This window comes from Zonotrichia albicollis, chromosome 13 (genome assembly GCF_047830755.1).
Source record: "Zonotrichia albicollis isolate bZonAlb1 chromosome 13, bZonAlb1.hap1, whole genome shotgun sequence".
NCBI lineage: Eukaryota > Metazoa > Chordata > Aves > Passeriformes > Passerellidae > Zonotrichia > Zonotrichia albicollis.
In genome coordinates, this window is record NC_133831.1 from 13,975,725 (window position 1) to 14,000,473 (window position 24,749).

The 24,749-nt window shown below is 50.5% G+C and overlaps 1 protein-coding gene across 2 annotated transcripts in view; it reads right to left on the minus strand.

The window, feature by feature from the left end:
- Positions 1-283: 283 nt before the first annotated feature.
- The window catches only part of LOC106630608 (hydrocephalus-inducing protein homolog), a 29,847-nt gene continuing 5,381 nt past the window's right edge, over positions 284-24,749 (minus strand). Inside the window, exons 7-30 of one of the 2 annotated variants that reach the window (XM_074551087.1) lie at positions 23,883-24,007; positions 23,111-23,312; positions 22,520-22,703; positions 20,729-20,828; positions 20,132-20,250; positions 18,870-19,093; positions 17,991-18,058; positions 17,034-17,269; positions 16,200-16,300; positions 14,913-15,048; positions 14,302-14,466; positions 12,738-12,890; positions 10,784-11,022; positions 10,182-10,437; positions 9,059-9,202; positions 8,748-8,891; positions 7,934-8,247; positions 7,417-7,765; positions 6,294-6,392; positions 5,468-5,677; positions 4,113-4,250; positions 3,616-3,793; positions 2,987-3,138; positions 287-2,411 (exon numbers count right to left, since the gene is read on the minus strand). In XM_074551087.1, coding sequence (XP_074407188.1) covers positions 2,409-2,411; positions 2,987-3,138; positions 3,616-3,793; positions 4,113-4,250; positions 5,468-5,677; positions 6,294-6,392; positions 7,417-7,765; positions 7,934-8,247; positions 8,748-8,891; positions 9,059-9,202; positions 10,182-10,437; positions 10,784-11,022; positions 12,738-12,890; positions 14,302-14,466; positions 14,913-15,048; positions 16,200-16,300; positions 17,034-17,269; positions 17,991-18,058; positions 18,870-19,093; positions 20,132-20,250; positions 20,729-20,828; positions 22,520-22,703; positions 23,111-23,312; positions 23,883-24,007 — 4,039 coding nt within the window. In that variant the 3' untranslated portion in view covers positions 287-2,408. Of the gene's footprint in view, positions 2,412-2,986; positions 3,139-3,615; positions 3,794-4,112; positions 4,251-5,467; positions 5,678-6,293; positions 6,393-7,416; positions 7,766-7,933; positions 8,248-8,747; positions 8,892-9,058; positions 9,203-10,181; positions 10,438-10,783; positions 11,023-12,737; positions 12,891-14,301; positions 14,467-14,912; positions 15,049-16,199; positions 16,301-17,033; positions 17,270-17,990; positions 18,059-18,869; positions 19,094-20,131; positions 20,251-20,728; positions 20,829-22,519; positions 22,704-23,110; positions 23,313-23,882; positions 24,008-24,749 lie in introns of both variants that reach the window. The other variant, XM_074551088.1, reaches the window with a different exon arrangement.

Below are 24,749 nucleotides of genomic sequence, written 5' to 3' on the forward strand. Positions count from 1 at the left end.
CCATGGACTGAATTCCATGGACTGAATTCCACGGACTGAATTCCCTGCCCAGCTGCTGTACAAGTGGAAAGGGCTCTCTAGGTGTGCATCTTATGGGTTTCTGTAACACATCCAACCCATTGGCCTCTGCACTGAGGCTGTCCCAGACCCTTGTGGTCTATCCCAATTCTCATGGATCTCATTTATTTGCTTAAAAGGATCATGGAAACGCTTTTGTGTTGGCAGTTAAGCTCTAGAAGAGCCTCAAAGTGAGGAATATCATTAAATCCTTCTAGCTACAAGTTTCTGGAGAGCTCTGCTCCCACTCCCAGTAACTCAGTGTAGCCAAGACTTCATTTAGAAGTTTTACAGACCTCGTGTGTGCCTCCAGTTGGTCAGTAGCTTTTTTGCCAATTACTGTATTGGTTAGAAAAAGGTATTTTACTTGTCTATCAAATATCTTTATTCTTAAATTGTTTACATATTTTCTTAGTGATTCTCATGGGATAGATCTAGTGTTTATGCAGGTGTGGTTGTTTTTCATTCAGAAATAGATTGTTATGTTAACAAACCATTCATACCAGGATTGTTTTCACATGGGAACTTGCTAAGTGCCAGCTCCACTTAGAAGAAATGATAGGCCAGACATGGATCTAACAGAGCAGGCCTGATTTATGAGGTCTTTCTTTAATAATTTTTCTACTTGATTGCAATACAGTGAATCAAAATGTTAGGAAAATTAATCCACAAACACCAGAGGTTTATGTCCAGAAAGGAGACAGAGGCTTTATTTGGCTTTATTTGATAAAGGGAGAGGCCATGGGGCATTCCCCTGGGATCTCTCCAATTTTTGGAGGACACAGCCTCCCTTTTTATCCCAATTTCCAGCCACATTTCCCTTCTCTCTTTCCCCTTGGCTGAGGTACTTGAGAGGTTCAGACTTCCTGATACACCTGATACCAAAGATTTCCCTCTAAGGTATAACCCTACCCTTTAATTTTTAATTCTTATGGAATTTAGGGGTTTTTCTTCCCTATTGTTTCTTTTATCTTTCAATGTCCAATTTCATTTAGCAGCAAATCTAAAGTTTATTTGTAAAAGCAAATATCTTTTTCCATTCATCAATCAGTGGAATCCTTCCCATTGTTTCTTTTATCTCCCAGTGCTGGTTTTATCTACCAGCAGACCCACAGCTTGTTTGTAAAGACAAATCTGCCATTCCTCTCAAAATCAGTTACCATGATAGCACAATCTGGCCAGTGTGTGATCACAGCTAGAATCCCCATTACTTGGCACAGCTGGCATGTGTGCAGTTAGTTGGGAGCCAGAGAGCTGCAAAAAGGGGTGCTGCTGGGGATGCTCCTCTTGTTCAACTCAGCAGCACAGTGGCACAAGTTAGAGCAGGGATTTTCACTTTAGAACACCTTTGCCTTTGGGAGTGCACCTCACAGAGGCTGCTCTTCTGGAGTCTGAAATCCCATTATGGATGGGAAAGCATGCAGAAGGCAGAGGAAGAGCACCAGGGGAGCCCTGGAGGGTTCCCTTGAATCTGGCAAGGAGCAAGGGCTGAAAGGCTCCTGCCACCCTCCCCGTGCCACCTGAGCTCCTTGCATGCCCCAACAGCTTCCTGGTGCCTCTGGCTGCAGATCCAGCTAAGACCCAGTCATGTCCAGAGATAAAATCCTGAAGTAGCTCCACAGGTGCTTTGTTGATTTTTCCCTGTGAGTTCTGCAGTTGCAAAGTCTGTAAACCTGCAGGTTTCTAGCCAAAGCTGCTCATGTTATATTAGACCTGCTTATATTTTATACTGCACTGACAATATGTAGATACTGTATGAGCAATAAGTTCAGTCTTAATGACCCACACAATCAGTGCCACACATCTCACACCTGACCAAGAGTGTTCTCTCTGAGCCTGCCACAGTCCCCAGGGTTATTGGGCCAAAGTACCCCAAGGTACCGTGGCTGCTCTCAGACTGTCATCCATGACCATCCCAAGGGTGTCACTGCCTTCATGACAGGGGTTACAGCATTAGCTCTCCAATTCCAGGGGCAAGGGACAGGTGGGACTTCAAGTAGTGCTTAAGGGTGGCTGTAAAAGCTCCAGGTGCTTCGCAGAGGTGGAAAGGATTCAGTTCTCTGTCCTGAAAAGCTTCACTGGGAGAAGAGGAAGACTGTGCAGGATCTCATGGAGTTTGCACCATGCCTGGGCAGGGCTCAGCCTTCACAGATTTCTTCCCATAAGAGATTCCTTTCCCTGCTTTATTGGTAAACAAGGTGTGCCAATGCCAATCCTCGAGGTTCTTATGGCTCTGTAGGTTCTTCAAAGAGCTTCCCAGTTTCCCTTGGTCTTCTCAAGGTTTGTCTTCTGAAGAATATTTGGATGATTCAGTTTCTTTATCCTCAGCTGAAATCTCAAGGTTGGCAGTATCACTGGAGAAGAAACCACATCATTCCCATCATACAGGTATAGAAATTGCCTTTAAAAAAAATAATATTTTTTTCCGCTTAACCTCTGTATTCTGGAACAGGAGAGAAATGCTTTATGGAATCATACACCAATAAAAAATGAGGGCTATCATGAATAAGGCCTTTGGAGATCACAAAGTTCACCAGTTCCGTTGCCCTTCTTGCCATTTACACAGCAAATGAAGAAGAGTTTGCTGGTGCTTGGCCCTTCTCTGACTCTGAATATTCTGCTCACTTTCTAGGTATAAACACTTGAATACAAATATTTCTCTCAGTCACAAAAGAGAACACACCACGAGCTCTCCAAATTCAGCAAGTGGCCCAGAAATCTTGCAATCTGATAGTGGCAGTACCTATCTGAGAGCTCCAAGTATGGAGGATGGGCTGGCCACAAGCAAAGGTGGCTTTGGGAGGGAGCACAGCTGCTACTCCTCCGATTTCCCAAGTGGGAATAACCCTCCCACCTGTTCCACCAGACCCAGTGTGCTGCTGGGGGAGCCCCTCAGCTGAAGGGGCCTGGGGAGATGTTGGACACTAGCCTGTTGTTCAGGTGTGACAATCAGTGACCCATCAGTGACTGCATCAATGACTGCATCAGTGACTCCATCACCACAGATGGTCACAGATGATTCATCCTTTTCCTTTTCTTCTTCCTCTGGGGTTTTTCCTTCCTCTTGCAGCATCTCCTCTTCTGAAGGAAAAAATTATCCATAAATAGAAGACAAGGCACATTGCCAATCCCATTGAAGCTGACAAGTCCCACTTCCCCAACACTGGCCTGTCCCAGAAACAATGGATGCTGCTGCTCCTCTCTGAATCCTCATGTTCATTCTCACTCACAGGGGATCATCTCATCCCCTGCAATGCCACACACATCCAACCCTGCCAAAAGCCCTGCCAGCCTCTCTCACAGCTTTCCCAAGCTTTTCTGCCTGGCCATCATCTTTCCAGGCCTACAACAATGTGCTGGCAAGATCCTGGGAAAAGGATCCTGGGAAAAAGCCTAAATGGACTCAATTGCTCAAAACTCAGGAAGCAGCCAGAGAGGCCAAAGCATTGGTCTGGCAGCCCTGCAACTTCCAGGCTTGTGGAGATGGGTGTGAGCTGCCTGATGTGTGATGGCAGGGGGAAACCAGGGGATCTTCCTGGGAGCCAACACAGTGCTCACCTTTCAGCTTCCTGGGCCGGTACTTGGTAACCCCAGGGAAGGTCCCCTTTCCCTTCAGGGCGACTTCTGCCGGTTCCAGATGAGCCACTTGGACCTGGAAAGTCTTGTGGAAGGCTCCCAGCTTTCCTGGCAGATAATAGACCTTCAACACTTGCTTCTGGCCAGGTGCAAGGGAACCCTGCAGGGACAGGAGAGGAGGAAGGGACTGCATCAGAGCTTTGCTGTGGGATGGCTCAGGGGACAGACAGGCTGAGGGGACAGGTTCTCATCCAGAAGAAACCATCAGACCACATCACTTTCTACCTTCCTTGTGCCCAAAAGCTGGCACCTCCACCCCTGGGGTGCAGTGTGTGCTCCTGAGCTCTCACTGGGCTGCAGTCTCAGCACAGCTGGGGGGCTTTCCCCCACTTTTTTTCCTCTTTTTCCCCCCTTTTTTCCTTTAATTCTCTCCTGGGCCGCCTGACACAGGGCCAGAGGCAATGACTTGTGCTACTCACTGTGGTGGGCACGACCACGGGCACTCCAGGCAGAGGCTTTGCTGCAGTGCCAGTTCTGCAGTTTGGCACCACGAAGGCGAATTCCATGAGCCCCGTGTTCCGCAGGGTCACCTCTGCTTTGAGGACTTCGTTAAACTTCTGCAGAGAGGACAGAGCAGGGAGAAGTTACAGACACAGGCTGATGCTGGGAACCTCCTGCCTCTTTCATGGCACTGAAAGCACACAGCCACAGTGCAACTACACAGCTACAGAGAGAGGGAAAAGCCTTGGGAAGACCAGGAATAAATGAACCAGGGGACCAGGTCTTCTGCACTCTGAGGGGCCACCAACAGTCAGGAGAAACAGAGGAGGTGGCACTGAGATGTGTGAGATAAAGCCAAAAGCTTATGAAGTTAAAGAATGGAAGTTGTTGGTTCTGCATGTTGCTGTTTGTGGTTTGGATTTGTTCAGGTTGGTTTGTTGGGTGTTGCTGTGAGCTGGCAGAGGGACGGGGTTGACAACCTGACCTGACCAAAAGGAAGGAGGATGAGAGGGGAGGGGACAGAAAAGTTGTTGGTCAGAGAGAATGGAAGTTCCTGAGTACCCCTCCAAGGGGAAAGGGGCCAGAGACTGTCCCAGCTAGGTACAGAGGGGATACAAAGATTGCCTTTTTGCTGGAGGGTGTTTGCTCCTTCCCGGGGGCAGGGAGACACACACCCAGCTCGGCTGAATTTAGTAATGAACAGTTTTGTTTTGCTTTGACAACTTTGTTCCCATTGAATTGTATCTGAAAGTCAGTGCATTTCTGAGAGGCATTCCAGAAGAAAAGGCACCTGCATGCAAATATTGGCAAGAAACAGACAGGCGACAAGAGAGACACACAGGACAACACAGGCAGTACCAGCAACTGGAAGTATCTGTGGACTCTAAAGTGAAAAGAAGTAAAGTGGGGATTATTGTGGGACATTGTTTTCAGGTACTGGAGTGACTGAAAGCCCAAGTTCCTCCCTGGATGATTTTGTGGATCAAGCAAGAGCATTTGACTAGAGCATCTCCTTGGAGCTCAAGCTTTAGGAGCAGATCAGTGGAGGGCCATCTCAGGGACAGGTCCCTCTGGACATCTTCCCTGGGAGCCTTGTGCTCCCCAGGCGGCAGGGTCAGGTGCCTTGGAGAGGACAGTGTCCTGTCCCTCAGCCAGGGCAAGGGAGGGAGGGGTGGGGGTGGCTATTTCAATCCAGCTGGGATGCTGGACTGTCTCTCACAGGCTGTGTTCCAAGCCCCAGAGCCAGCAGAGGGGCTGAGCGGGGCAGAGAGCCTGGGATGGAGGTGGCCATGACGCCAGCCAAGGAGCTGTGGGCAGGAGCAGCCTGTGGTACCTGCAGCCCCCAGTCAATCTCCTGCAGGTCCAGCTGGTAGCTGGGGCACGAGGCCTCCCCGGTCAGCACCACCTCGTAGCTGGGGCCTCCCTGCACGTGGCACAGTGCCCGGACACGCGCCAGCACGTTGGCGTGCCCAAAGAAGGTGAAGGTGACCTGCTCGCTCTCTCCTGGCTGCAGCTCACCCCACAGCGGCCGCACATCAAACACCTGCAGGGAGGGGAGATGGAGATGGTGAGAGTGGAAATGGATGCAGAAGAGCAGGTGTGTCCTGAAATAAAGCAGAGTCACAGCTGGAGGGGCCTATTCCCCAAACACATCCTGTGCCCATGCCACTGACCAGTGGAGGGACCATGGGGAAAATCTCCCATAATCACTTATCCATGAGTATAGACTACATTAAAGTCAACCGGAATGTCTCCTGGCAGCAAGAAATTCTCTCTGCTGCAGAACTTGGAGGTGGGAGCCCTTGAAACTGGGGGAAGGCTCATCTGACTTCTGAGGCCTTTCTCCCTCTCTCTGACTTACGTGCTGTTCTCTCAAGCTGCTACAGCCAAAGTTCCTACAAAAATGTCCTGAAAACCACCTGATGAGGTAAATGGGAGCAATGCCCTCCACAGGGGCTGCACAGGGAGCATCCTGGGGCAGCCCTACAAAATGTCCCACATGGCCTCTCCAGTGAGCACTGGCTTCAGCAGAGCTTTGTGATGGACTGGGAAGGATGTGAGGCCCCTCTGTGAGCAGTGCTGAGGGCCACCAGTGGCACTGGGGCTACAGAACCACCTCCCACACTGGAAACATGGACATGAGACAAATTCCCACTTACCTCCTGCATTCCCAGCTTGGGGTGCTCCATCTCTGAGAACCAGCTCAGTCCCCTCATCCTCAGCGGCCTCTGAGACACCCCAGGAGTGGATGACAGCCCCTGGAAAAAGCACCACGGGCTGCAGTGAACTGGCTGCGCTGAGCAAGATCGCTCTGCTGCAGGCTCCAGCACCTCCCACACCAGGAGCAGCTGGAAAGGGACCTTGGCACAAACCAAGGGTGACAATGTCCAGGCCATCAGTCGAGTGTGGGTCCAAACCCAGCCACAGATGAGACCTGGGCTCCATCTGCACCTCCTACATCAAATCTGCCTGAGGGAACTGGGTGCCCCCAGCACTCAGGCAGGGAGGGTTGGAGCTACTAATCTCTGAAAGTCCCTTCCAAGCCAAGTCATTCCAGGATTCCAGGATGGCCACTTGAATTTCCCTGGTTTACTTGTGCATTCATGGCAACAATCAGGAAATAAAGATGATTTTGTGCTTCTATTTGAAAACATTCAGACACATTGTTCATATAGGGCTTTGTTTCTCCTGATTCAGAAAAACTGTGCAGTGCAGAAACAACTGGTATTTGTGTGTGAGCAGGTACAACCCTTCTCCATAAACTTAATGCCAACACTGGGATTTTGAGAAACTCTTCAGCTTCCTTACATCATTCTTTTTTTTTCTAAACTGCATAATAAAAAGTGACTTTTTGGTGCTCCATAATAAGTGACTTTGCAAAGTCTTGCTCTGGAGCTGTCACTGCAATAGCAGCTTTGGGTGAAGGCGCAGATGTGAGTTCTCTAGCTGGATTTGGAAGGGGCTATGTGGGGATCATGACTCTTCATGGGCTGACACACATGGGAAGCTGGAAGCCTTCTCATCATGATGCAGATAAAGACCTCATTTTACATTGTAAAGAAAATAAGCCAAAAATCCCAAACCCAGCATAAGTCTGTAGGATCTGAGTGAGCTTCTCTGAGCAAAACTTTCCTATTTCTACCTCCCCAGACACCCCATGTCCAACTGCCACTTTCAGGGCACAGGACAGAAGGGCAGCAAAAAGGGAGCTTGGCACGAGTATGACTTTTTGGTGGCAAGTTGAGGAGGCAAAGCAAGTGGTAGGTGCACAAGAAAATCCACCTCTGATTCCAGGGAATGCTCTGCATCTTCTGGCTCCTGGTCAGAGTCCTCCTGAGCAGAATCCTCCTGGTCAGAGTCCTCTTGAGCAGGATCCTCCTGAGCAGGATCCTCCAGGGCAGCATCCTCCTGGGCATGATCTTCCTGAGCAGAATCCTGCTCGTCAGAATTCTCCAGGGCAGAATCCTCCAGGGCAGAATCTTCCTGAGCAGAATCCTCCTGGGCAGAATCCTGCATTGTTTCCGGGGTTTCGGTCAGCTCCTCCACACTTTCAGTCATGGAGTATCTCCATGGAAACACTCTCCTCTTCTTTGATGACTGTGGCTTGAATTTAGGTGGTGAAGGGATGAACCTGGAAAATAACATAACTGTGATGGTGGACCTGTAGTGGGGGAGAGAGGTGCCTGCAGGAGCAGCTCCTCACTGCACTGCAGCCCCTGGCTGGGTGCTGGTCTGCTGAGCTCAGTGACAGCCACTCAGAGCCAGGCTGGGAGCAGCACGGGGATGATGATGCTCATACCTGATGGTGTTCACCTGGCTGTCTGTCAGGAATGACCAGTGGTAGTTGACAGGGAGTGGGCTGCAGTTGGTCATCTCCATTTGCAACTCTTGTTCAGTGTCATTTAAGATGCAGCCAAAGTCCACGGCCTTGGTGGGGAGGTGGAGATTTGGGAAGTAGACTTCCCCCCGAAGAGGGATCTTCTCCACATGAGGATGCTCCATGAAGCTCACCCTGAGAATCTTCTTTACCACCCAGCTGATCAGATTGTTCTTATAAGCTGGGTTAAAGCAGATGCAGAGATGAAGTTCCTTCCCTACACCCACTGTCAAAGGCTGCAAGGAGATGAGCAGTAATGAATCACCTGTGGGATCATGTCCCAAGGTCTGACAGCAGCAAACAGTAAATGCTCAAAGTGACCCCAGCATGGGCTCCTCAGTTCATGCTTCATCTCTCTACAGCAGGGGTCTGACTGCAGGCACCACAGTCCAGTCCAGGATCCCTCAGGCTCCCGTTTCTGTGCTCAGCCCCAATCCAAGGGGTGGCTGCTGGAGAGCTGGCATGCTTTCCAGGAGACACCACTACTGCATGGCTTGCCTCAATCTGCTTTCCTGCTCCCCTCTCCTCATGTTTTAGAGCCAGCATGGATGTTACCAATTCAGATAAGATTTTGATTCCTTCAGCAGCTCTGCTGATTCAGCTCAGGCCAATCCACTGCTGACACTACAGAAACTTCTGAAACTGCTGAAGCTTCTCAACTAAGGAGCTCCCAGCAGAAGTGCACCACCACATCCCTCCTCCTCAAACCCCACTGCACAAGCCCACAGAGGCTCACGTTGCAATTTGCAGGGAGGGGCTTCCGCTTCACATTGCAGACCAGGAAGGGCTGCTCCAAGTCCAGCACCACGCTGAATGGCAGGGAGCTGGTGTTTTTTAATGTCAGCGGCTGGTACTGCAGTGTCAGGACATCACTGGGTTTCTATGGAAACAGGAGACAAGGGAAAACAACCTCAAGTGCCATAGACCTCCTTCCCTTTCCAATGCATTTCACATTTTTCAGTCCCAAAAGTGCATATATTTCTATTTACTTCCAGCCAATTTAAGAGTTACACCTTTTAATGCCAAGATGCAATCTGGTGACTTTACCTTTTCCACACGGAAAGCGATGGCTCTGGGGGACATTTGCACTGCAGGGCAGATGAAGTTGCAGATGACATCTGTTTGCAGGATCTGTTTCTTTGCTGTCTCTTTCCCCACCACAGCGTGGCACAGCAGCCGCTCCTTCACCTCCTGCACACAAGATTCCCTTGTGTCCCAGTGTGTGCTGGCAGGCCCTACACCCCACACTGCCTTGCCACCCACCCATGGGCCCCATTCCTGTCACTTGTTACTAGGGACTGAAATTAGTCTCTGCTCTCCTCAATAGCTCTCTTTTCTTTTTGTGCTGCCACCTATTTTTCTAAATATCTGTGCCCAGGGGTCCTGGGCATACCAGACTTAGCTGGCAGCTTCTCTGCAGAGTTTCATTTCCCCTGGAAAGAAAGGTCCAGGTAGGAGAACACTCCCAGACTCTGCTAAAATCTCCCCCTCTGAGCTGCTCTCCAGGGGTGCTGCAGAACCTGGCTGTCCCTGGGACACCAGGGCTGGCTGAGAGACTGGGGCAAGCAGTGATAGAAAAGCTGACCAAAGTCAAATTGTCAATTCTGATGATCCCTGGGAACAGTTTCCTGCCTGGATGGACATTGCACTGATCATTAGAGCTGGCACACTGTGTTTTCCCCCTCCAGGACTCATAGCTAGAGCAGCCCTGTGCCCATGTCTGTCTTCAGAGGAAAAGCAATGCTGTTCCCAGACACTCCTGCCATTCCCAGGGCTTTTGTTTTACTTCCTGGGTAAAGGGTTTTTCCCTCAGAAAAAGCACTTGACAGTAGTTTAATCTGCTTCCTGCTTGGACTTTTATCCTAAGTGCAACTTCTTTTCTCTGCTCTCCCTTTCTGCCTCAGCACATGACACAGGTAAGCCCTGTTTGCCTAAAGGAGCAGTACTTCCTTCACCCTGTATTTTGGGATCAGCAAGTTGGGTTTATGGTAGCTAGGGAAACACAAAGGAGTCTTAGCAACTGATGGTGGCCAGCAAGGAAAGCAACTGGCCTTGAAACAGTTTCTTGAAGTCACTTGCTCCTTGTGCCAGGCCAGTGTCAAGGGGCTGCAGAAGAAGCTGCAGTGGGGGGGATCTGATGGGGAAGGCTCAGCCCTGGGCAGGGCCTCACCTGGACAGTGCTGGAGCAGCCTTCCAGCACCATGTCCACAGTCTGGCCCGGCCTCAGGTCCACCTGCACTGGGCACAGCTTGAACACGGGGCTGCCAGGCCGGGGCATGGGGGGAGCCCCTTTGCCCTGGGCGCCCGCGGGGGCCGGGGCCCGAGCGCTGCGGCGGAAGGTGCGGAACCCTTCCGTGCTCCAGTAGAGCCGCTGCGTGCGGCGGCCTCTGTTCGTCAGCTGGAAGTGGTAAAAGCAGCGGCTAAAGCTGCAAGAGAAGAGAGATGCAAAATGTCACGGCAGCTGTTATTTCCCTGGCATCACTCAGCTTCAGCTTCACCCTGATGGCGTTCCCTGACCGTGCACTCTGCAATAAAACCTCTGCCCAAAAGGCTGCCCAGGCTCAAAGCTTCAGCCTTGCCAGGTCTTCCAGCTTTTCCATTTCTGTGGCTTTCCAGGATATCTGGATATTTGACATATTTCTAAATGAATTCCTGTGGCTTCATGGAAACAGAGCTGGGACCTTGAGTACTGAAGACCTAGCCTGAAGGGCTATGGAAAAATTGTTCCTTGCTGAACACACAGGAGATGTGGAAGTTTCTAGAGTCTCCTACCTGAAGCAGGACTTCAAGTCGAGTATTGGAACAAGAGGTTTGTCCGCGACAACTGTGGTGCCAATGCCCACAGCCTGGAGAGAGATGATGGTCACAGGGCTGTTCTCAATGAACACCTTCACCTTCTCCTGGAATTTCACTGTGTCATTCAGGTTAGCTACGATAGCCACGGACACCTCTGAACTGGGGGGGACCACTCCTTTGCTGGGCTCAATCCTCCAGCAGGAACGTTCCACAGCCTGTAGGAAAAGCCAAACACTAAGTTAGATGGAAGCCATGGGCCTCGCTCTGCTGTGAGGTGCAGAAAACGGGAAGGCTAAAGAGATGAGTATAAAAACCATAAACGTTTAATTTCCCTAAATGTAAGCTATGGTATCTAGCACAGCAATTCCCCAAGAGCTTATACAACCTGTATTTTACCTTCCTTTAACATACTCGGGTCATTAGCCCTGTTTTGCTCAACCCAAGGGAAGCTCCTCCTCAGGAGAAGGTAATTCCCCCTGCTGGCTCTCTTTGGAGTGCTTGCCAAGGGAAGCTGTTTACTCCCTGCTGGCTTCCTGGCAGCAGAGCTGGGTGTGCACAAAGGCTCATGGCTGGAGGAAGGCAGGACTGCTCAAATCCCAGCCCAGCAGCCACACAGCTGGAGGACACTGCTGAGAGCCTGAAGGATAACTCTGCAAAGCCAGCTGAGCAAAATCCCAAACCTCCTTTCCCAAGGGCCCATCAGTGCTTCTCAACACCCCCTGAAGGACTGAAGCCCTCACTCCCCACCAATCATCAGCTGTAGAGAGGTGCCCCAGGGCCCTCTGCTTTGGAAAAATCACCTCTACATGCTTATAGCAAGAAAGAAAGAAAACATATGCTCTGTGGGCATGGCCCACTCTTCCCAAGAACTCTTGTCATCTGCTTTCTCATGGACTTCATGGACTGAGCAAGGGAGCTGGAAGGTGCCCAGAGGAGGGGGGAAAGGCCTTGCACCAGCACAGCTGTACAGACACAGCTCTGCAGGTCTGGCCCTGGCAGGAGCACGTGAAACCCAACCTTTACACACCATGAGCACCCAGCCAAGGTGCACTGCTCCCTGCAGAGGCCGAACAGGAAAAGCTACCCTGCCAGTCCTCCACTTTGGGATAACATTTATCCCCCAAACAACTGGAAAAGCAGCAAGAGGAAAATTCACGCCCCTCCTCCTTGGCCCAGGAGGCTGAGCCTGAACTCTCACACAACACCTGATGATTTATCCACAAATACAAACAAGTCCACTTGATCAGGGTTGGCTTTAACCAGCTCCAGAAGTTGAACTCATCCAATATACAGAAGATCAAATCTCTTTCCAAAGCTTTTCTCAAGCTGTAGCTCCAGCCCTGTCCCCCTGTGTAACCTCCAGGAATGAAACAACCTTCCTCTGCAGGTGATCTCCAGAGCCATTCTGCAATGCTACAGAGACCACAGGCTCTGGGGGTGCACAACCCTCACAGATGCATTTGCTTGCAACAGCACCACTGGTTTGACCCACAGGAGCTGTGAAACTTGCCTCCCCATGAGCAGTTTGAGGCCAGATCTCACACCCTGGTTTCTGCCATAAACACAAGTTTGGCACAAACAAATGCAGATGGAATGGGGAGTCCATGGGGAAATCCATGCCCTCTTAGGAGCAAAGGGCCACAGGCTTCTCTTGTTCTCAGAGCTCCAAAAACAGGACTTGCACAGCTCAGTATCTTCCATAACATAAAGAGAGAACTTGCAAACATGATCCAGACTAATTTCTGCTCCAATCTCTCTGCAAACTATTTCACAGAGGCGTGCCTGAGATCCTGGCTCCTCTTGCTTGCCCTTGGATGGAATATCTTGCTTCCACTCACACAGAACAATACAGAAACACTACATACAAAAAACAAGTCAAGGGCTGCTGGTAACCAGCACTTCCCTGGAAAACAGCCCCACAGACACTTACCATCTCCACCTGGAAGGCTGCAGGAATCTTACACTGATTGGCGAGGTGGAGAGTTTTGGAACAATCCTCTAGGACTGGGACAGAGCCGAAGTTTATCTCCCTGGGATGGACATAGACAACGGGGCCCTGGCCAACGCACTCTAAACGGATTTCCTGTTCCAGGAAGAAGGTAGGAAAGGTAAAAAAAAAGACGCAACAAAGGCAGTTTTAAAAACACAGCCAGCTCCAACAGCATTCCTAGACTGGGGACAATGATGGCCCTTGGAAGTTGTCAGTGATGCAGACTGAAACAGAAGGCCTGGAGCAAGTGTGGGGTCTGCAGTGATCCCACCTGAAAGCCACAAGCTCCCATCATCAGAGGACAAAGCACTGCTGTTTGCCATGCTTGCTTCTTCACATCTCTTCCACATGGCTCTTTCCTTTACCTCCTGCCTGCTTCATTCAAATGCTCCACCTTGGCCCAAAGCACCTTCCCAACTTTTGCTGCTGTACAGCCAGCCTTGAACACAAAGTTCCTTACAATTCAAAAAGCTACACTGGTGAAAGCAGCACGAGCCAGAGGCAAGGAGGCTCTTCAGAGTGGAGATAAGGCAAGTTAGCTGCCTTCAATTTGTGCTGATGTGTAATCTTCATATATATGAGTAAGGGGCATCAATTAGTAATTGCATCATTCAAGCAGTATTTTTTCCTTAAAAAAAGTCTGAACTTAATAGTCTGAAACTCAAAAGGATTGTTCTTGCAGAGCTGGCACAGACAGTAGGACAAGGAACATGGATCCCTTTGCTAAACTACGTCCACATCCTGCAGCACTGCTGCCTTTGTGGGGTGCTCATGGCACAAACCAGACTATGGAGGGATGAAGAGCATCCATGTCTGGCAGACTGGGCCTGTATTTTGTAGTCTCTTGCTGTTATGATATGTGCCTCTTTTAGGAGCTGTTTTAGAATCTTCTTTACAATCCTTGGAATCTTCAGAATCTTCAGAGTCCTCTTTTAGGAGGCTTTAGTTCAGGAATTGCTTGCCTTATCCATTTCCAAACTTGGTGGAAAAAACAAGCAAAGCCTATGCTCCAGATGCAAGTTGTGTGGACATTCATTTTGTTTTGGGTGGGCTTTTCTTGAGGAGATATGATGGTTATTTCTCAGACCTGAGGGACCTGGCTTTCAGAGAAGCCTCAGTCCAGCTCTGCACAAAACATTCCTTTAGCAAACAGTGCTTGCTTTAGCAGGATTCAGGGATGTGATGCTGAACAGCTGTAATGAAGCAGCACTTGTGTTCATCTGATAACATGGTAGAGTATGAGACCCAGGGACTGGTTTGGGTTTCAGCCTGGGGTTGTTATCCCATCTCCCAGATTTGTAACTCTGCTGGGTCAGGCACTCAGATTGCCACCTGTGAGGCTTCCACTCTTCCTCTTTCCTAGGCATGAGCTGCTGCTTGTGCCACCAGTCCCTTCTGCCCTTGTCCACACCAACCATAAATCACAAGCTCCTGGAAGAATCCCTGTGCAGTTTAACCCCACTGGGATGAGTTGCTCAAGGCACACAAGTCCCCTTGCTCTCACCAGTGGGGATCCTGGTCTCCCAAACACGGCCAGCTTGGCAGTGATGCTGCACTGTCCCAGCAACTGGGCCTGGAGTGTAATTGGGATCTGCACCGAGCTGTGAGCCTCGATAATCCCAGAGGGTGCAAGGCTGGAGTACCACGCAGCAGCCTCCTCCTGGTGTTCCTGGCAGGGACAGAATCAAAGGCATCTTCAGAACTGAGGAAACTTTAAACTCCTTAACCTCTACCACAAGAGCAACTCCCACACCCTTGTAAAAATTCTCAGGAGAAAGCAAGAAGGCAAAAACCAAGATGCAAGGTGTAGGTGCTCAGCATTCCCAGGGGTCCAAAAGTTGCTGTAGCAGAGAAACCCACTTGGGTGCTGACAGCTTCCTTGTATCGGATTTTCACGGCCCTCGAAGCTCTGCCACGTGAAAACAAATCAAGGACTAGACTCTAAACATCTTCCTCAACATGTTAAACTGCTTCCTAAAGTTTGTATTTAGGTTCCTGTTCTCAGAAAACCTTTAGCTTTGAATAGAAACCAGCAAGGTCTTACCCAAACCCTTTTATTCCCCTAATAACCCCCCCAGTAACATTTGAGGGGAGGAGATGGATGCAAGGCCAAACCTGAGGGAGAAGACAGTAGCAGCCAGGGAAGTCACTGTCATTCACCAGGGTCACCTTCTCATCATAGAGCACCTTCAAGCAGCAGTGCCCCAGTTCCACGACAGGGTTGAGCACTCGCAGTGTAGGAACGATGCACCTGGGCAAAGAAATGACCCCAGGGGAATGAGAGACACTGGGAGCATGGAGAACTTTTGTCCTCCAAGAGCATGCAATGGAGTGTAAGGTATTTGCAAATCTAACAGAGTAGAGTAGTAGAGCAGTCCTACAGTAGTCCAGAGCTGTCTTAGCAGTGTTGCCCCTTCTCTGCCCAAGGACACTTGCAAGGACTCCTGTAACAGTGCCAGTGGTCCCTGAGCTCTGGGGGAGCCTTTCCAGTGAGGACCAGTGTCCACCAAGGCTCAAGGAACACAAGACTCCCGTGTATCAGTGAAAATGACTCCCTTTTCTCCTCCAGCACTGTTGTCCTGCCTGCAAACTGAATCATCTCTTCCAGCAGTGGAGGGCACAAGGCCCACAGTGCAAGTGATCAACTTCTTCCAGTTCCTAGAGCTGCCTCAATTCCTTCCCCCATGGATCTCTACACTGACTGTCCCCATTTGTGCTTGCTTTACAAAATGGCAGCCCAGGCACTGACTGGATGGCTCTGCCTGGGAGAGGGAACAGCACCAGGGAACTGTATCCCTCTTGGCACTAAACTGACACCCACAGCAGCACAGCAGGATGGAATTCTGCTGCAGCAAGAACAACTTTTGGTCTCAGCTCTGAGAACATGACTCAAAAGAGCCAGAGGGAAGCAGTGAAAGCTGAGCTGGCCTGCCACATCAAGGACTACAGTCCTCTTTGTAAGACCTTTTGCTCTCCCCACTCCTGCCTGGAGCCTCTTCCCCACTGCACATGCACTGCTGAAGGGACCCAGACCCCAGCTCTCAGCAGGCTGCTTCACTGTGCTCCAAACCACTGCTGCAGGATGGTCACAAGCCAGCATAAATTCACCACTTACAGGAAGAAGGGCAGGCAAGCCTTTGGAAATTTGTTCCAGCTCAAGCACCAAAGCCCAGGCCAACAATTAATGTTATTCCTGCTCCCTTTAGAAAAAGGCCTAGGGCCATGGCTGGCTGTGAGCAGGGGCGTATCTCACTAAGGGCTGCTTTCCTGGCACTGTTCTCATGTCTAGATGGGCAGATCCAGCTCATGAAGCAGCACTTCTCCTTTGGAGCTGCAGCCAGGCAGTGTGCTGGTGCTGGATGCATGAGCAAAGACAAGCAGGTGCAGGAAAGGTGCTGGTACCTGGCTGTGAGGGGCAGTGCAAACACCCTCCTGCCAACGTCTTCCACGTCCAGCACCAGCTCCAGATTGTAGTCCCCAACAGTGTTGGGACACAGGGTGACCTGGCAGAAAAGAAAAGAAGTGCAGCAAGTATTTGCTAATTCCCAAAATTCTCATTACCCATGTGTGCTGTCCTCCAGCTCTTGTTCCATGGTAGACAAAGGGAGAATTGTCCTTTAATTCTTCTCCTGGTCCATAAGTAGAGCAACAGTCTTTGAGAGTAAAAAAATCCCTCTGGCAATATGAGATTTGCTAAAGGGACTAATTTTTCACCTGGCTACAATGACATAAATGCAGAAGAAGTCTGTTGTCTTGAATGGAACAAGTCCAGCCTTATAGCAGGAAGCTGAGGGCAGAGTGTGGCCCAGCACACGCTGGGCAGTTTGTGGCTGCAGAGTATTTTCTGTCCTCACTGAAGATTCCTGCAGTGAATACAACTCATCTGCTGCCCAGGAGATGAGAAACAAGACCAGGAAGAGAAGAAAACTGCTTTCTAAAATGATATCTCTCCAACAACTTTCTGTTTTCATCCTTCCTCTGCCCACTTGCAATCAAATAAATTGTTCTCAAAAACACAAGAATGGCTTCAGGACTTGACCATATGGTATTGATCTCAGTGTATGATTTTGGAAACAAAACAGTGCTCCCTGAGGAACATCCCAGGTAACCCAGCTAGCAGAGGCCTCCCAGCAGTGCAGATCTCTCACTCCCAGGATGCTCAAAGCTGGCACCAGAGCTAAAGCCCTCCCACACTGCAGTGAGGCCTCAGCCCCAGCAGCTGGACTCTTCCCATACCTTGATATCCTGGGATCCCAGGGCACGGACGGTCCCACTGGGGGGATTTATGGTGAATTCCTGTGATCTCCTCAGAACTCGAACTTCCTTCCTCCACAACTGGCTGCTGGGTTTTCCTATCTGAGTGGAGCTGCTAACACTGGGCACTCCCAAGCCATCCCCAGGAATGTAGAGGGAGAAGCCCATGGGTGTCAGGGAGGTGTTAAACAGGCAACACTTCAAGGTGTGAGGAAAACCTAAGAAAATGACACAAATCCCCATTTAGGCATCAATACCTCATGATTGCTGGTGTGAATATCCTGCTGGTAGGATAAAACTGTGCTTGGATTTTACTTCTTTGTTATCTGAACTACAGCTCATTGCAGTGGATCTAGGGCTTGGCTAGCCAGCTATGTGTGGAGCAGACATCTCCCAGCCTGCTTACCAAGAGTCATTTAAACCCAGATGGGGAGGAAAAACCAACTGCAGGCACAGCCCAGGGCTTCTCCATGCCCATCAACAGTGACTGCAGCAGGGAGGCAGGAGAGGCACAAAAAAGATGTCACTCTCTCAAATGCCACTGAGGTAACACATGCAGACAACATTCAACAGCACAGTTTAAAGGAACAAAGATAAAAGAGCTGCCCCCAGCTGAAGAAACCTTAGGAATGAAATCAGATTAAGCAGGATGAATCTGCTATTACAGAACAATATTCCTGCCTGGTGCCTTTCTTTATTGTGCCACTTACTAAAAGGGAAACAAGAAGTGGCCAAACAGTGATGCTGACTTTTTATTCCTTTGGTCCTGTTTGATCTCATGATGGCAAAAGGGTACCTGAGGCACCAGCAGCCCTGAATGAACACCCTGAAGAGGCTGTGGTGGAGGACCACAAGTGATGAATGCTCTTATGTTCAAGGGCTCCATTTCAGCAGCACACCAAGCTCTGACACTGTGGTGCCAGCCCAGGGCACACTCACCAAAGGCGATGTCACCGAAGTGCAGGGCGGGCACATCAAAATGGAAAGTGGGTCCCATCACAGAGCCCCTGCAGGGACAAAGGCAGGGAGGCAGTGCCTCTGTTAAAGGGAATCACAAAGGGTTCTGTGTCCTTAGGGAGAGGGTGGACAAAGGCAGGGAGGCAGTGCCTTTGTTAAAGGCAATCACAAAGGGTTCTGTGTCCTTAGGGAGAGGGTGGATAAATGCTGCTGTCAGAGCCACCCTGGGTTTCAAATCACCTCAGCACCCTGTGCTCAGCACAGCACCCACGTGGGCAGGAGGCAGCCAAAGCAAAGTGCTCAGCAGCTGACAGATGCCCCAGTCCTTGGCACAGTTCCTGCTGCACAGTTCCTGACTCCCACATCAGCCCTTTGCTGGCTGTGCAAAGGAGGCACCAGAGCCCTCTGTGCACAGGAGCTGGGAGCACAGCTTGTCCCCACAGCATGGCTGGGAGAGGGGAGCTGAGGCTGCTGCTGCCCATCTGGCATGGGTTATTAACAGGAGTTTTTACAAACACTGTTGCTGCTGCTGCAGAATGACCCAGGCTGGCCCATCTCCAAAACTCTGGGGGCCTTTCTGGGTGTTCAGGTGGGACATCCCAGAGCAGCTGCTGCCCAAAGCTGATCCATCCCACTGCCTGCAACAGCCTAAGCAGGAGACATCCCTGCAGGGAGGAGTCACTGCAGCTCCTGGGTACCCACACAGGGCAGCAGGCACCCCCACACTAAAGGGATGCCAGAGCCAGAGTCACCTCAGGCAACACCTTTTTTCTCTGCTCCACCACAAAATGAGGGAGATGGAAGATGATTACCCAGAGACAGCTACAGATGTGCCCAACAAGCTCCCAAAGCCCTCCCCACCTGACAGTGAAGATCACCGGCTTAGGGGATTCAGCCACATGGAAGCAGAATTGTTCCTCAAACTCCCCCCGGATGGTGGGACAGAAGGAGACCCGGATGGCCTGGAGCTTCTCTGGTGCCACGATGCCCTCCTGGGGCAGGAAGGTGAAGCAGGAGCCCATGGCTGTGGTTGGAGGGATGAGTTTGAAGGGAGCCTCAACAGGCCCATTGTTGACCAGGTATGCCTGCAGCAGCAGAAAAGCAAAGTGGAAATACATGAGGAATGTTCCTTTCCTACAGAAGTCTGAGTCACTTTCAAATTAAACTATTAACACCTGTAAAAGACAGAAGATGCCTTGTGCTGCTGCATGGCAGAAGCCAAAAATACAACTGTGAAATACAGTTTTGTATAGCTTTGGGTTTTTCATGCAAAGCAGTGATAACTTCACATAACCAGGGTCACTCTGGGATTTTCCCACTGGCAGAGATAGTCCAGTTTGACCTGCAGCACAGAGGGGCTGCTCAGCATCACCCAGTTCATTCACACCTGGCCCTAAGAGCAGCACTGGGCATCACAGCATTACCAGTGACATCACCACAGAGATTTCAAACGTGTCCAACCCCACCATGGGCAGGGCATGTTCAGCTTCCATTGCAGCCCAACCTGTTTACAGCAGGAGTGGGAGAAACCAGAAGCAAAGATATAGGAAGTTCCTTGGCTTCATTCCCAGAAACACTTTGCTCTTTCTAGAGCCAGAGGTACATCATGGCTGAAGTGTGGTGAGGGGCTGGTCAGCAAGGGAAAGCACTGCCAAGGGCTTTGACCAGCGCTGAGCCAGGAGGGCGGATGGTTTTCCTCTGACTCCCACGAATATGCAGGAGGGACATGACTGAAAACTGTTTGCAATGGTCTTGAACTCAAATGCAGCCAGTTTGTTCCAGCTGCTTTTGGACAGCCTGAGCACAAAGGTGATTTGTGTCTGGGACTGGAACAAAAGCCTCTGACCATGCAGCTTTTTGAGCCAGTGTTGGTTTCATGTGTCAAGTGGTTTTGCAGGAAGCCTCCCAGCTGATCTCCAAAGAAGGCTGCCCAAAAGCAGGGCCTAGGGTCTCATGAACAACAGACACACCTTTCTGACCCCATCCAAAAGATCCCGATTCCAAAAAATCCCCCCAAAATTGACTAGCATCACAACTACCCAAGTTGCCAGAAATCCCACAGGTCCAAAAGGCTCACTGCTACCCTAGGAGCCAGCAGGACCCACCCCAATCCTGCTGCTTACCTCATATCTGTGGGTTACTCTGACAAAAACCTCCCCGATGTTCAGTTCCTCAAAGTGGAAATGGACCCGGGGCCCGAGGCCTTCCCCCACGAGGAGCAGGGGCAGCCTGTTCTCACGGCCTGGGGAGAGATTTCTATTTCAGTACAGGAGTTCCTTCTGCTCTCCTGCATTTTCCAGGCTGCCTTAGTGCCAGTCCCTGACTCTGTGCTGCATGGGACCAGCTCCTGATGTCCCAGGAGCAGATATGGACCCTTCTCTTCCCTCAGGAGATGCAGTACATCCATAGAGACCATCCCCTATGTTGAGTGTGGAACTTTAGGAAATGCCAGAAATTTTGTTCTTCCTCCTTCTGAGTGCACCTCAGAGTGTTTTCCCCAAGGGAGGAGGAGCAGACTAAATACAGGCAGCATTCAGAACAGCTGAGAGGGAAAAAATCAAAATAGAGGAGATGCCCTGGAAGCTGCAGGGACAGTGGAACATGCCAGCAGTGCCCTGCTGAGCACAAACCCTCCCCAGCCATGGCACAGGAGCCCAGTGATCTGGGGGAGTGTTTGCAGCTGCCTTCACTGCAGAGAGGGGCAGGGGAAGGAGCCATACCTGAGATGTCACAGTAAACTGTTCGCTCATAGACCTGGCCTGCCTGGGGCGTGAAGAACACGCTGATTTCAGCCGAGCACTTCGGCATGATCTCACCCTCCTAAAGCAGAAGGACACAGCAAAACCTTTATCTTCAGACACCACAATTCTTGTTTTCAACCACAGTCCTGTAAGCTGTTATTTGGAGCATCAGTGACAAGCAAGGAGTGAGTAACACTCATCAATAACTATGAGAATAGAGTTTGGAAGCTTTAGTCAGGCTCCCGCTGCCTGCCAGGAGCCCACAGGGCAGAAATGCTTTTTGCAACCAGCTCTCTGGCCTCACCAGAATCCCCATGACTTCTCTCTTGGCACACAAAGCCAGCTGAGGCAGGGATCAGTCAAGTGACCTTACTTACCCTTGATCAGTGTGGTGGTTTGACCAGGAAGAAGTGGGAATTCTGGGATGCTGTGGTCAAACCAATGGATGTTTGAGAGTTTGATACTGGCACCTGGTGTAGCCAGTGGGGTTTGGACACACCTCCGAGAATACACAGGGGTTAAAAAGCAGAGCTCTGCCCCTGGCAGGCTCTCTTGGGACGTCGAGGCGAAGAGGTCAGATCTCCCCCCCCCGTCCAGCCGCTGCTGCTGGGCGGGGGAGGGGCAGCCACGTGGTAGGCCCTGGGCTTGGACAGAGATGGGAGGTGAGGAGGCCCTCGAGGATGGAAGGGTGGAAGATCCCAGGGAGTCAGCCCTCGGGCAGCCATCCCCCCCCCAGGAGGGAGAGAGAGAGCCGGCGACACCGAATGTGATAGCAGCCGGCCCAGGAGGAGAAGGGGGGGGAGAAGAGTGCCCGGCCGGAGCGGCAGCGTGTGTGGGAGTGCCGCAGCTCCGGGACAGAGACTGAAAGTTTTAACCCCTTTCTTTTATGATTGGGGCCTTGCAAAAATGCTAATCCTCCTCGAAGCTGAATAAGAAGGGAGATAAGAGATGAGATGAGACAAGGACCTGGCCCGAAGAACGTGGAGATGATTGAATGGGGAGAGATGATTTGGAGTGGCCTTTTGGCTGGAATTTTCTTGTGGCCATGGACTCTGTTCCTGTGACACAGAGACTGCACTTAGGGGGAAGCAGTGGCTCAGAACCAGGAGGGTTCATCGTGAGGACCCCCCGGCCCCAGGGGCTTGGAAAAATATGGGGGGGACAGATGTCCCAAAGCAGAGACTGCCTTTTTGGAGTGAGACAAGGCATCCTTGAAAGACAACCCTAAAAGCAGCTCTGGCCATGCACAGTGGTGAGAGCACTGGGCATGGAAGGAAGATGTCACAAGCGGCAAAAGGACTTTTTTCCGGGCGGTGCCGAAGTGACAGGGAAGCACACGAGGTTTCAGTGTGTTTCCAGGGGAAGCCTATGGAACAAGAAGGACTCCTTTCCTCTTCATGAACTGAAGTTTGAGTATACTAAAGTGTGGTGCCAGGCTGGGCAGTTGGTGATTTGGGAGAATGTATCGGATTGGGAAAGTCAGGTAGTGGGGAGGAGGAAAGTGGTTTTTTGTAAGGTTTTCATTTTTTTTTTTCTTTTCCTTATAGTTTTTCCCTATTTTCCTGTAGTTTAGGTAATAAAGTGTTCTTTATGTTTAAGTTGGAGCCTGTTTTGCTTATTCCTGGTCACATCTCACAGCAGACACCAGGGTGAGGGCATTTTCATGGGGGCACTGGCTCTGTGCCAGGCTCAAACCATGACAATCAGTCAAGGGATGAGGAGGAAGAGGAAGGAGAGAAGCAGGAAGGGAGGTTCTCAGCCATCATTTACCTTTGGCTCAAGGGAGAAAATGTCATCGTCTAACAGCATGGGATCTCCTCTGATCTTTGCTACCTCAGTCTGGAAGGTGTGGTTGAGAAGAGCAAGGCGTTCTCGGCAAGAGATGTCCACTTCATGCTCCTTCAGAAAACTATACAACTTGTGTCTTTGCTGCTGGTATATCCTGTGATACTGCCTGCAGGTGTAGGAAAGACAAACCCAGCAGGTTGTTTAATAAGCCACGTCTTTGCAGAGAGAAGTGGAAGTGCAGGAGCAGCTCCACAGCAAAGGGCTGACCCTGAGCCATGGGGTCCCAAATGGATCAGAGGGTCACTTGTTCACTCCACACTTGCAAGCTCAGGAGAGCTTTCCAAAGCCAGCAGCCCTCAACAGAACAGCCCTCAAAGCCTCTGCCACAGCTGAGGAAGAATCCACCAGCCACCTCAGGCAGCTTTTCCTGACACACAACTGCTTGGAGGAGGCAGGAAAGATGGGCTGGTTTACTTACCCAAAGCCATTCAAAAGCACCAGTACCTCCTGAAGCCATATGTTAGTTTTACCCTTGGGCAAGGAATGTCTCTGAAATGGATCTTTCAAACCCACCTCAGCCTCAGCTGCTCCTCCTGTTCCTCAGTATCCACAGCCTTCCACTGGAAGCGGGCTGTGATGTCGCTGCGGTTGTGGATGAGCACAGTTGCGCTGCTTGACATGGTGATGTACGTCTTCTCCAGGGTCACAGCATTCCTGTCCAGCCCGATGTGGGCATCCACAGCTCTGCCATGAAGGCTTGTGTGGGTGTCTTCACCTGGAACAAAGCAGAGGGGAGTCTTTGCTCAGCTCACTGGCTGATGGAAGCACAAGGAACAGAGCACACCACAGGCAGCAGAAGAAAGTGTCACAGCTTTTAGCTGAGTGAGCAGTTCCATGGATCAGTCCATGGGTCACAAGCTGAGAGCTGCATGTGCACAGCATGACGCTGTCCTTACAACCTGCCAGCATTTCACCCTCTAGAACAGACCCCTACCAAAGCTCCCTCATTTCCAGAGCTTTCAAAGCTTCATTATTCCCAGCCAGCTCCTGGGATGCATCTGGGCTCAGACTTCAAGCTCACCATTCCTGTTGCAGGTGAGCCTTTCCCAGGCAAGATGCAAACAACAAATACCAGACATGCTCTCTAGAAATGGCATTTACATGGAGCTCTACAAGGATCAAGATGACAAACTGCATGACTACAAACCAGATGACTAGAAAATTAACCCCATGAAAAGTATCATCATCTCCCTCTTGAAACCCACGGCCACACCAGCCTTTCTGCTTAGAACAGGCTCTGCTCTGAGGGATGCACAGAGTGCCCTGAGCACTGCCCAGCACTCACCTGTGTCGTAGTGCACAACAAGGGACGCGGAATGGTCACCAGTCTTCAGTGGCTGAAATTCCACTGCCACCTCCACGGCATCACCAACATCCAGAGTTCCCATGGCCGGAGTGACAGAGAAAGGGCTGCAACACAGAGACAGTAGGACTCTTGGTGGAGATTTGGGGACATTAACACTTTTGCAGTCCAGTTCTGCTCACTTGTGCAAGCAAAGAGCAAACCAACCACAGTCAGCAGAAGACAGAACAGACAGGGTCAGAAACAGCCACTGACTCTAGTGTAAGGAGATCCAGCCCTCACAAGATCCTGTGGGATGAAATGACCTCATCTCCCCCATACTCTGTATCCAGCTGTCTGCAATGCGGCTCAAGGGTCATTTGCATCTTGCTTACCTTCATGAGGCATCAGCTCCCCTTACAGGGCTGGGCAAAAGTTATGGCCATGGATACCAAGGACCAAGTACTCCTGACATAATTCAGAAACAGAGCTGACCAGTGAGCAAAGCTGGCAATTTTGTGACCAAGTCTCTCAAAGCACCATTCACCTGCACTTTTGGTAAATGCTGTGTGCAAGGAGGCTGCAATCTGTTTCAAGTCCCATGGTACAGTTATCTGCTACAGCCAAATGTTCTTTTGTCCACTGGTGTCTTAACTGCCATTATTAAATGATTTGATTTTGGGAGAATGGATCTCATGAAAAGTTGCCTCCCACACCAAGGGAGACAAAAAAATAGGGCTAATTGAATTGCCTCATCAGTCCACAAACACTTATTGCTGGAAGAAACTCAAATATCATCTAATCTTAACATCTATTACTTTTAAGTGATGGTCAGTTAATTCTGACGTCAAGCAGCATTAATTGTTCTAA